The sequence below is a fragment of the Limulus polyphemus genome, unplaced genomic scaffold, assembly GCF_000517525.1.
Source record: "Limulus polyphemus unplaced genomic scaffold, Limulus_polyphemus-2.1.2 Scaffold3528, whole genome shotgun sequence".
Classification (NCBI taxonomy): Eukaryota; Metazoa; Arthropoda; class Merostomata; order Xiphosura; family Limulidae; genus Limulus; species Limulus polyphemus.
This window is the reverse complement of record NW_013669138.1, coordinates 40,796-54,148: the sequence shown is the minus strand read 5'-3', so window position 1 is coordinate 54,148 and position 13,353 is coordinate 40,796. Positions and strand designations below refer to the sequence as shown.

The 13,353-nt window shown below is 34.5% G+C and overlaps 1 protein-coding gene across 5 annotated transcripts in view; it reads right to left on the bottom strand.

Moving 5' to 3' along the window:
- Positions 1-13,353, bottom strand: part of LOC106469525 (tetraspanin-33-like) — a 57,782-nt gene that overhangs the window by 5,170 nt on the left and 39,259 nt on the right. For all 5 annotated transcript variants that reach the window (XM_022398062.1, XM_022398064.1, XM_022398066.1 and 2 more), the window contains exons 6-7: positions 7,750-7,806; positions 7,061-7,177 (exon numbers count right to left, since the gene is read on the bottom strand). In XM_022398062.1, coding sequence (XP_022253770.1) covers positions 7,061-7,177; positions 7,750-7,806 — 174 coding nt within the window. The remainder of the gene's footprint in view (positions 1-7,060; positions 7,178-7,749; positions 7,807-13,353) is intronic.

Genomic DNA, 13,353 nt, shown 5'->3' with positions numbered 1-13,353 from the left:
GCTACTCTTTTACCAACGAATAGTGAGATTGACCGTCACGGGGATTCGAACCCGCTACCGTCAGATTGCGAGTCGAGCGCCCTAACTACCTGGCCTCGCCAGGTCATCTTAAAAATATTTTAATTATAAATCAAGTGATTATTCTTTCACACTTTATAAATCCAACACGTTTACTGTTTATCAACAATGTTAAATCCCAAACTTAAAGTTTTGTTAATAAATGTTTCAGTATGTGTGATACTTGACGAGTCTGTGATTTTACCTACATATAAATGTTTCAGTATGTGTGATACTTGACGAGTCTGTGATTTTACCTACATATAAATGTTTCAGTATGTTTGATACTTGACGAGTCTGTGATTTTACCTACATATAAATGTTTCAGTATGTGTGATACTTGACGAGTCTGTGATTTTACCTACATATATTGATGACAGCATATTAGAATATGATGAAATGCGTCAGTTTTAAGAGATAGGGGAGAGGTAAAGATCCAATGTTCAGCACGACGGGGGGGACAGTAAAATTAGTATGTGTGATACTTGACGAGTCTGTGATTTTACCTACATATATTGATGAAAGCATATTAGAATATGATGAAATGCGTCAGTTTTAAGAGATAGGGAGAGGTAAAGTGAGGGGCAAAATGTTCAGCACGACGGGGGGACAGTAAAATTAGTTATGGATTTCAAGTGCATGGTATGTTTTGTAGAATTTCTAAAGGAAGAAACTTTATATGATCATATTAGCTGGAATCACTTTGAGGAATTTCCTTTATTTAAGGTGATTTATTCTATTCGACTAATAACCTGATAGAACAAGAATTTCCCCCAGATATTATTACATTGGGTTGTAGGTCGGCATTTTATAAGCTAAGATGTTTTCGTAAATAGTATATTAGTACAACTAATTTTTGTAGTTTTGTTGACAAATGTTGCAGTATCTGCGATACTTGTTGAGTCTGAGATTTTACTTACATATATTAATATCTGCATAAAAAATATTGGGCTATGATGAAACGTGAGTTTTATATAAGAAATTCACAGAAAACAGACTTGTAACTGACGATTAATATATTTGATGCTCTTTCTATAAAGTATAAGTGAAAGATAATGCATCACCTGTTACCGTAACATTGTTTTATAATCTATATGAGGAAGTATCTGTTTTGGAATGGTCGAAAAAAAATGTTTAGTTTGCATTGAATCATTTATTCGTTTATATATGTAGTTACATGTCTTTAATACAATATATCCAAATGATAAATTCAGTGATTGTATTCACATATTGTTATACAAATGAAAAATGTGGACCCTAATTGAAATAGTAATACAAACATAATGTACAAAAGTTGTATGAAAGCTAATCCTGTATTTTATAGTATATTAGTGTAGTTTGAAGTGTTGTTAATATATGTTTCAGTATGCTTGTCAAGTCTGTGATTTTAAATCATTGTTGTAATGATAACCAGTAAATGTGTATAACTTTTATAAAATTCAAAAAATAATCACTTGATTTATAATTAAGGGTTCTTTTAAGATTATGATTGTCAACTCGTTTTTTTTTTTCAGTTATAGACTATGTTCATTTGTGAAAAATGTATTTAATGCTTTGGTGAACTAATAAGATTAAATGTTATAGCATAATAGAATTACTGACTTGTAACGAAATATTTAATATATACGTTTGAATCATTATAAAGTGATATGATTTTAGTCTTGTACATTTCATTACAGGCTAGAAATAACATATTTTACCAAAAAGATGTGTACGTTACAAATTTTTCTAATTCTACACCTTTCAGTGCTATTAACCTTTCATTCTGTCAGTTTAAGAGGGAACTAGTTGTTTCGCCACGTGACGACTTCTCCTTTTATTGACACTTTGTGTTTCCTAAAATCAAAGTCACTTGTGCTGGATCTCTTAGACAATATCAGTGTGAGTTAGAAATATCTACAAAATAATCATTACAGATGTTTTTATTTACTCATAAAGAGAGTTCGTTTATAAGCTGTACTCTAAACCCGCAAAGTTTTAATTGTATAGTATGTGTTGTACTTCAATTGAATGTTCTATAGAAAATCACAAAATGGTAAGTGTTGCTATTTTAAATAGTTTCCATAATAGTAAAGGGGTTGGTTAAACAGTAAGTCATTCAGTTATCATATTTAACTGTAGCAAAATGATTTACTACTAAGTTTATTAACCATTTGTTAAAATTAGAGTTACGAATGAAAACATAGCTACATACATAGAGGATTATCCTAAGAATATGTTTTACGCCAAACATTATAACTAATGAAACATACATTATATATATATATATACTTATGAAGTGAAACATTAAGCTTGTATGTCAAATTATTATATATTATTTAGAAATTTAAATAATTGTTATCATGAAAAACCCATTATTCTCAGGATGATAATTGTAAAAAGTATTTTATGCAAATTAAATATAGAAGTGAAAACTATACTACAGTACATTAAACATGTACTAACTCATGAAAAATACAATCGGTTGTAGAATAATAATGTAACTGTCTGGTTCAATATAAATAAAAACGAAACATTAAGTATGATAAAATCGTTTCAGGAGAGATAATTGTAAAAGTATGTAAAGTAAACTATGATATAATATTTACCTTGTTCAAGTATTGGGTAAATTAAAAGAGTATGTGTGATAAAAACTGAAATTATTTATTACAGTAGTACTTAATAGTAGGAATCGGGATGAAACAACATGGCAGCTATAAAAATCGCCCGTTTAAAACCACTTTTAAAATATCTGAATATTAACAATGATTATGTCACAGTATTGGCCGAGCAAAACTAAAGCTTATTGTACTTATAAAGCTGCCTAAGTTGCTATATATTTGCTCATGGAGTGAATCAAAATTTCACTATTTCATCGAATTTTCATCTAAGTAAGCTATTGACAAGCGTACAGAAAATATGACGAACCTTATCACTCTAATTCTTTCACGAACTCTTCCGTCTGGGGTCCCAGTGATTCCTTTCTTGTCCTGCTACTTTTGGCATATAATTAGATTTGAAGGTAGCTAGGAAGAGCTCCGAATGAATAATAAAATCGAATTGGGTGTACCCGCCGCCTCACGCTTGGTATTATAAAATTAATCTATTTATTATACTTGTACATAATTCACTATGCTATAATAGTTGTCTCGTTAAAATAATGGTTTTACTTGTAACTTTTCAGGACATATCAAATTTAGAAGTGAAAACTACAATGTTTATGACGTAATCACCCTCTGATGAGCTCATCATCGTATTGAATTATTCATTTATAAAAACACCATCCGCCCTAGCAGCACTAACCTCAGTAACACAATTTGCCAAGTAATACCATCTTCCTATAGAACCTTAGTAGCATCCGCCTTTGTAAATGAAAACTATAAACTTAATTTGAGACAAGTTGAACTCTGTATGCAATCCTACGGAAGTATAGTAACACTGTCTGCTTTTGTAAGACACACAATACGCCTACTAAGACCATCTGCACATAAAAACACTATCTTTAATAGCACAACCCACCTTCAGTACCTTAGTAACACCGTCCATATAACCTTAGTAACAGTTCTCTGGTATCGAACTCTGACGTCGTCGTTCTGATGCGGCTGTTTCGGATGTCATCGCCCTGTGGTGGCATCCTTTGTATGTTATGAAACCCCCAGATGTCGTCATAACTTGCATATTACATAATGATTATGTAACCCCAAGCAGCATCCTTTGGGTACAAGGGTATCTCGATGACAACTACATAGTAATATTTTATAATTTTACAAGAAAAGTCTAAACAAAAGATAAGATTGTGGCCTGCACATTATTTGTCTACACAGCTTAATACTTCTGATGCTTAACAAACATTTAACTTTGTGATGGCACCAAAACAAGACAGATTATCATGCCTATTAATTTTTGATTATTGATAAGAAAGCTTTTGGAGTAGCATACGTACATATATAGCTTTTCCTGTTTTTCCAGGCTAACCACCCTCAAACATTAAAGTACAGCTTCAATAGTACATTAGTGAGTTATCTTGCAGTAAGCCAGGCCATGAAATACCAAATGCTAGGATTTGGTGGTCATCATTATAACCTTTTATGACTTAAGATTTATCAAAGTAACAACTATACTAAAGGCTGCAGATTTAGGATTTGGAGATAAGATGTAAATGTATGAAAAATCTACGATTTCAATCTTACCAAAGGCACAACTATGGTAAGGGCTGGTGATTTCCAGTTTGGGGATTTGAGTATGCTATAAAGGGTTACGGTTTCATACACACAAAGTGAGCAACCATACTAAAGGCTAGTGAGTTGGAATTTAGAGGTTTGATATTTATGTATGAAAACAATATGACTACAGACTTGCCGAAGGAATAACTATAAAACGAGCTGATGATTTTCAGTTTGAAAATTTGGTACTTATGCAAAAAAGCATATGATTTTAGACATACCAAAGGAACAAATATTTTAGTCTGCTAATTTTCTATTTATAGATTTGATGTTGATGCAAGAAATTTATGATTTCAGTCTTACCAAAGGAATAAATTTCGTAGAAATTGCTCCTTTTCAATTTGGAGATTTCACTTTGATGTAATAAAGGCCTATAATTTCCGACTTACCAAAATAACAACTATAGTAAGAGCTTTTGATTTCCAGTTTGAAAATTTAATGTTATTATAAAGGCCCACGAATTCAGGCACAATAAAATAACAAACATACTAAAGGCTCGTGATTCAGAGTTCAGGGTTTAATGTTAATGTATAAAATGCCTACGACTTCTTATTTACCAGAGGCACCACAATAATATGGGATGGTGATTTCCAATTTGGAGATTTCAGATTGATGCAAGAAAGGCATACGATTTCAAACACACCAAAGGAACAAGTATAGTAAAGGCTACTTATTTCTAGTTTGGACATTTAAAGATGATATATGACAGGCTTATGATATAAAAAGCAGAAACACAACTATAGTAGGCCTTGTGATTTCCTGTTTGGTGTTTTCATGTTGATACGATCAAGGTCTATGATTTCAGACATAACAATGGAACAACTATAGTAAAAGCTGGTGATTTCCAGTTTGGATGTTTAATTTTGATGCAATAAAGGTCCATAATTCAAGACTTACAAAAAGAATGACTCTACCAAAGTCTTCTGATATGGTTTCAGATTTATCAAAGGAACAATTATAGTAAAGGCTTCAGATTTCCAGTATGGAGATTTGTTGTTGATACAGTGAAGGCCGATAATCTAATTCGTATATGTACAAATATACTAAAGGCTGCTTAATTCCAGTTTGTAGATTTGTTTTTCATGCAATATGGGCCTGTAATTTTAGATCTACCAGAGGAACAACGAAAGTAAGAGCTGGTGATTTCCAGTTCAGAGATTTGATGTTGATCCAAAAAAGAGCATATGACTTCAAACTTACCAGAGGAACAACTAAAGTAAAGGCTTCTGATTTTCATTTGGGAGACTTGTTGTTTATGATATAATGACCTAAGATTTCAAATGTACCAAAAGACCAACTATGGTAAGTTGCTGGTGATTTCCAATTAGGTAATTTGATGTTGATGCAATAAATTACTCTTAATTCACACTTACCAGAAGCATGATTATAGTAACGACTAATCATTTCCAGCTTGCATATTTGATGCCAATGCAAGAAAGGCTTACAATTTCAGACATACCAAAGGAACAAATAGTAAAGTCTGCTGATTTCCAGTTTGTAGACTAGATGTTCGTTAAAGAATTTCATACATGTCATAGACACATTTATAGTAAGGGCTAGTGATTTCAATTTTGTAAATTTGATACAGTTGCAAAAAAGACCTACGACTTCAGACATACCAAAGGAACAACTATAGTAAGAGATGGCGATTTCCATTTGAAGATTTGTTGTTGATTAGTTTTGAAATTTGATATTAATGCGAGAAAGGTCTGTGATATCTGACTTACTAAAGGAACAGCTGCAGTAATGAAAGATGATTACCAGATTAGAGATTTGTTATAGATCCAATGAACGCCTATTATTTCCTACTTACAAAAGGAACAACTATAATAAATGCTTGGTATTTCCAGATTGGAGATTTAATGTTGATACATTAAAAGGCCTATGATTTTGGGACTCACAGGGGAAATGATTATAGTAAAGCCTTCTTATTTCCAGTTTAAAGATTTTTTGCTGATTCAGTAGGGACCTATGTTTTCAGACTTACGAAAAGATAAACTAAAGTGAAGGATATTGATTTTCAGTTTTGATATTTGTTGTTGGTGCAGTATAGGTCGATGAGTTCAGATTTAATAAAAGTAACAACTATATTAAATGCTTTTGATTTCCTGTTTGAAGATTTGATGTTGATGTACATAAGGCCTATTATTTCAGACTTGACCTGTGGCACTATAATAATGTCTGCTGATTTCCAGTTTGGAGATTTGAGATTTATGTAAGAAAGGCCTATGCTTTAGATTTACCAAAGTAACAAATATAGTAAAGACTGACTGCTTTCCAGTTTGGAAATTTGTTGTTTACGCAGTAAAGATCTTTTATTTCAGATTTACAAAAGGAACATTTATCGTAAAGGCTGCTGATTTCTAGTTTGTAGATTTGGTAGTGGTGCAAGACAGGCCTACAACTTCAGACATACCAAAGAACAAACGTAGTAAAGGGTGCCGATTCCCATTTTGGAGATTTAATGTTGATATAAGAAAGGTCTATTATTTCACACTTACAGGATGGCGATTTTCAGTTTAGAAATTTGATGTTCTTGCAAGAAAGGCCTATGATTTCAGGTATATCAACGAAACAATTACACTAAGGGCTTCTGATTTCCAATTTGGAGATTTGTTATTGATGTTACAAAAGCCTATGATTTCAGACTTACCAGAGGAACAAATATTGTAAAGGCTGCTGATTTGTACTTTGGATATTTGAGGTTGATGTAAGAGAGGCTTATTATATACTAAGGGCTGATGATTTCCAGTTTGGAGATTTCATGTTGATGTAAAAGAGGTATGTGATTTCAGACTTACCAATGGAACAACTATAGTAAAGGCTGGTATACCAAGAAGGATGGCATTGTTTTTCAAGAGTTCTTCAATCTTCAAAAAACATCCTTCAGTATATATTTTCTCTTCCACATCCTCTTGCTAGAATGACATTAAGCAACACGTAAAAGATGTGAATTAATTAGGTCAAGTAATCCCTTGGATCGTTGAGCTCTAAAGACATATGAAATATTCGAAGTAACAAAATTCTTAACGTGTTGCACTATCTACAATCATATTTCCACTTTATAACTAAAACCAAGTACTTTTCTTCAATCTCTAACTTTCTGTTCTTAGCAGCTAAAATTTATTAATTTTATTAGATAAAATATACTAATTAGTTAAACTTATCATCAATAAAAATGCTTGATGACTTTTTTCATATATGTTGGTTTTGAAGAAGCACAAAATTATAATAAAAGACAAATTACACAAGCTGTAAAATTGTAACTATATTATAAAGTAATATAATAAATAATCTGTACACTTGACATGGTCATACTAAGTGGAACAGCAAAACTAAAGAAAAGAGAAAAATGTAGTTTCTAGGAGTTTAAAAAAATTCAATTAATTTAGAGCTGCTTTCACCTTTTTCAAATTATAACTGTTATTTAGTATTCCGATACTTTCCAGAATTATAAGAAGTAAAACTTATTGTTTTAAATCATACTTACGGCCTTTGATGAAGTATTTGTTATGTCATAGCCACACATCAAATTCACGAGCTCCCCCTGGGAATAAAGCAGAGCATTGGATTTTAATTGTTTTGTTTTTCAGGTTATCAGAAGTATCAGCAAGATTTCCCTAATCATGATAAAATGATTTAACCTATTCATACGAAAAGAAACAAAAAATACCATATATTTTAAGAAACGATATTTTTTACGAACACAAGCGAGTTGGGTAACTTTTCACTTCCTCTTTAATACCTTAGATCTGTACTACGATAACTTCAGATAAATCAAGCAATTCATCTTCACTAACAAAAGTATTCGCACCAAAGTATTTATAATAACCTACTTTTTGAAAATGCACGCTAATGAAAACTTTATGATGGTGGGAAGTAATTCTAATAATATACTTTGTGTTATTTCTTAAAACTCTTGTATTGTGGTAAATTTACTTGAATATTAATTAGCAGTTTTTAAAAAACTTAATAATAGAAAAGAGAAAGGTTTTAGTATTTCAAGGTTTTCTGGCAAAACAGAAAAGTCAGGGCCCACAAAAACATGAGGTCCGTTGATTTCGTATGCGCAGGCCCGCCGACGGGGGCAAATGGGGTAACTATCCAGGGGCCCGGGCGAATGAAATCTGGTTATGTCGTAAAGCCCACAAAGCATCTTTAGACTATATCTTCATTTAATGATAAAAACCGTAGTTTTTTGCTTTTCTTTGCATATAAACGCTTGATACATTAAGAACGACTGAAATAATAATTTGAGTAATAATTAATATGTATTTGTTGCTTTATAGATTTAATAGATATTTGTTGTTACTTTATTAACGTTTTTACGCTTATACCGTGAGGTAAAAACGGCTGCTGCTATGATTCTGTCTGGTTTATGAGCTCGTTGACGTCCTAATTAAAGATCTTTTTTTAAATTAATTCTTGAAAATGTTAAAAAAAGAGAGAAAGAAAGAAAGGGGGCCTGTGCTGGCTCTCGACGTTCCTGTGTATGCGGGTGTATTTCCCAACGGGTGTGATGATTGGACCACAAATAATAAGACAGGACACAAGATTTACGCTATGAACCAACTTTCGATTTAAAGTTTGATAGGTTAGAGAAAAAGAAAAAAAAGCCACTACATAGTACTACAAATGGAGCGCAAGTGATTCTGTGTTTATAATAAAAACAAACATTTCTGTGACTAGCAAAAGCAATGAAGACAATTAAATAACAGGCTCTTTCTATTTCATGTGCTCCCCCTCCCTAGACTGATATATATATATATATATATATAATTACAAGTCGAGTGTGTCCTCAAGTTTAAATGTAACACAGTATGTTAACTCTCAGCTCAACCTTTCTGAGTAATAATAATAAACCGCATTATCATGTTGGCAAGTTATATACTATTCATTCACTGGCAAGCTTAAACAAATGCTTAAATACTAAATTAAATTATGGGCGAAAGCCAATCGGCGCCTGCACAAACAGAAACTATAACTACACAAAAGTGCACAAACTTGTTAATGTGAACTGAAAGTAAATACTTTAAGGTTTCTCACATAAAAAAGAAAATTACAAAACACCGTGTGAAAACCTAGTGAAAGTCTGTTAAATTCCTTGTAAAATATATATAATATATCTGATACAAAATTTCATAAATTATATGTGAATTCTGCTCTCTCAGACTTCACCATTGTTTTAAATAAGCCATGAATTTCTAACATAATAAAACAATGATTGTGTCTGATTGTGTCGCTTTATCAGTTGGTCTTCTTCACAATTATAAAGTGCACAGACCTCCATCCACCTGGCTGCCTGATCCTGGCAGTGGCACTGTAAAATCGTGACCTGTTGTAGCGTCAGTTGCTGGCATATCTCAGTTGGGGACTTTATCAGAAGCTCTACCCCTTCTGTTGTCTCTTTAGAAACCAAGACTAGTGACGTAGTTGATGCAGATGCCTTGGTGCTGGCCCTGGTGTTCAACGTTGCTTTAGCCAAAGTGATTGCTGGCACTTTGGACATAGGCTCCAATGGTGTAGTGATTATTGAAGTAGTGGAGGTGGCGGACGAAGTGGTCATGTTGGAGTTAAGTTCTTTGTTTACAGGTTTGAGTTGTATGGAGTTATTACTGGGATGCTGGATGTTATGTTCTCATCTAAGGTTTGCATACACACCATGTATAATGTTCCTTTTAATGAAAGATCCCTTGATAAGACACCTTAATTGCTTCCTGCAATGCACTGACTTGTGTCATTTCTTATTTTTCTATGTTTTTGTGGGACCTCCTTCACTTCAGTGTGTGGCACTGTAGTGGTAGACAGCTGAGTGCCTTGCACACTAGACATCGTAAGCTCATCCAAACTCACTCTCTCTGGCTCCTTAACATTTGATATTGGTGGGACAACCAATGATGAAGCTGCTGGTAGTGAACTAAAATACTTTGGAGTCCGAAAGGTCAGACCAATAGTTGTTACCTCTAGAGTCCACATGCCTGATGCATTGTCCAGCACTGCATCTTCATCCATTGACTTTGAGGACGTGAAAGGGAACGGGCTTGGAAAAATCCAAGTATCACTAACATCAAAGAGAAAATATTTGCCAGTAGTTCCTTCCATGTCGGTAATTCTGGGAAGGTATCTGTATCACAGAATACTAAAATAACACTGGCTGTTTCAAAGAATGAATATAACCAATAGGGTTAAGAACTTAACCTTAAAGGACCAACGTTGGGAATGAAAATGCAGAGTTAAACCAACACCAATTGTTCAGAAGAACTCGGTCAGAGAATGGGTTCAAGCAATAATGTTCCCAATACAAAAAAGGTTAATCCTGAAAGTTCCATAAGGACAAAGTGTGCTCACTTGTATCCAGCCCATAACATGATCCCCATAATCTGCTGACTCAAGCATCTTTTAGTCACAATCTTTACCATAACCTCTGCTGTCTCTGAGGTTGGTATGGCCTCGCTGATGGTCTGCAACCCTTGGGCACCCAACCACGTTTCTTCCACTGTCTTTTGGTAGCAAGTTAGCAATCTGGATCTGGTAAGAAAGAAATGGGGAGTGAAAGTATCCAAACTAGACCACATACCCACAGAAAATTTCGTGTCAAAATTTAATTGTTCCTTCCTTACACTAACGAAACCAACAGACTCACTGCTTCTTCAAGTAGTGTCTGTCAGGCCAGTATTCCCAGTTAACTTCATACGCTGTCTCAAACTCTTGTACTCTTCTTGCCTTCTAGTTATTTTCTCTGTGTTTGATATACTTTGTGTTGGTTAAAATATACAATGGCTTTGTGTAAAGTTCATAGATGTGTGTCACGCCTTGCACACACAAAGTCATAAACACATATTTTCATATACATAAGCATCCAAATTAACATATAACCATGCACTAGTAAACTCTGTCAGATCACCTCAGGTTATTTTGGCATTACCATAGCAATGACGCAGGCCACTTCCTAAAATTTTCTTCTGACAGTTAAAGTCCAGTAATGTGCTGCCATCTGTTAGTGGTGAGTCCCAACATATTTTTCCAGCTTGCAAAAACACTATTCAACTGACATTCACGCACCAGTACTAAAAGTGTTAATCCAGCCACAACCTTGCACATCAACATGCTTGTGAGGAATGAACACAGGCATAACACTAGAGAACAAAACTACATCAGAGTCTTTGCTCTGTGGAGGATCCTGCAGGATTTTTGAGGAAACCGCTGCTACAAATAAGGTTGGATATCTTTGCGCAGAAAATCACTGAGATGTTGGAATAAAAAGTACGTGCAACATCTATTTTAGTTGTCGGCATCCATACTAATCAAATGTCCTAAATATCACACATATGGCAAGTATACAGTGTAATGTCATACACTGTGTTGCACTCAGAAGGTAAAGGTCGCTAAGCCCTTTCAACCATTGGTTGTATGATCATTGACCATCCTAGCCTGTACAGGAGAAACCCTGCATTGGTTGTGAAGAAACCACTGCTACTCCATTAGATGGTTCTACTCTACATTATGGTTCTATATTAGATGATCTACTCAGTAGATCACATTGGTGCTTGGAAAGCAAGTGGAGTGCAATTTCCCTTTCTGTAATTGGCTTTTTCAACTGAAACAGCTTTAATATTACCTCAACCCAATGTTCATGAGGTTTTCACTGGCATCTCAGCTGACAACTCCAGCCATGAAGCCGCACCTTTCCTTTGAACTCTCAATCAGAATAAGTCCACAGGCCTGCAACTACATTTTCAGAAATTTTATTACCTGTCCACAGATCTGCTTACTTAAGACAGTTTTTCTGTCTAGAACCAAACAGGACATGGCCTACATCTTCAATGGCTCTTCTTTCAACCACTGACAGAGAATTTGGCCTCACTTTTACCACGATCTCCTGTCTAAAAACATACAGGTCCTGACCAAGGTTTTCAATAGCTTTTCTTTCAACCACCAGTAGTGAGATCAGTCTTGCCTGCCCCAAGAGCTCAAGTGGTTCGATGTTTTTTCTCTTAGCAGTCTATAAGTCCACCTCAGACTGGACAGCCTAACTCGATGGGGAAATCACTGAGATCTTGAGCTCCATGATACCGGGAGTTTTTTAAACAAATCAATCATCACCTCGGAGGGGGTTTGTGTTTCATTAGCTATATTTCTTGTCTCCCATTTGCAGGAAGGAGGGATCACATGCTATGTCACCTGACTGCAGTACCTATTGTTGAGGTGGATTTCATCCACCTGTGGCTAGCTAGGTACCTCTCCTCTAAGAGGTGTTCCTAGCCCACAAGGTACCAATCTTAACGTTAGCAAACACTTGCCATCTTGCCTGACAGCGAGCCAGCTCACAGTGATGGAGCGCATCCACTCCTCCCGTTCCTCTTGTGTGACACTCCATCACACTGGCTCTGCTACCGAGGTTTAGCTACAGGTGAAGAACTTCTGGGTGTTCCAGATGACCCTCATTCCTTTGTTTTCTGAATCAATAGCAGCAGAAAGATGGCCCGTATGGATCTTTGCAGCAATAACAAAAATATTACGTCCAGGCAAAGACTTTCCCATAATCTGACCATTTTACATAACTCATGCTCTTGGATGCACTTACCATCTTCTTAATAGGCCAGTATGTTTTTTTCTCTAGCCCTCTCATTAGTATTTCATACCCACAATAACCCAAGTTTGAATCCTGATCACAGCACCAAAATGGTTTGCGTTCCTCCTCTACTCTGTGGAATTTTGAGGATTTCGAAAACATCAATGAAACAACTTTATGAGGGTGAAAGGTAATTCTATGAATGTACATTGTGTTGTTTCTTAAAACTTTTGTATTATGGTAAATTTACTTGAATAGTAATTAACAGTTTTTAAAAACCCTAAAAACGGAAAAGAGAACGGTTGTGAAATGTGTAGTATCTCGATGACTTCTGGCAAAGCAGAAATGTCTCGTATGTGGTTGTGTTTCCTAAATAATGAAACAGGACACACAGATTTACACAAGGTATTAATCTTTAATTTACATCTCGACAGTTTACAGAAAACAAACAAAGTTCTATTACACAACGGAGGTTAAGTAATCGTGTGTTCATATGTGTATTAAAACAAAACGTTGTGTGAC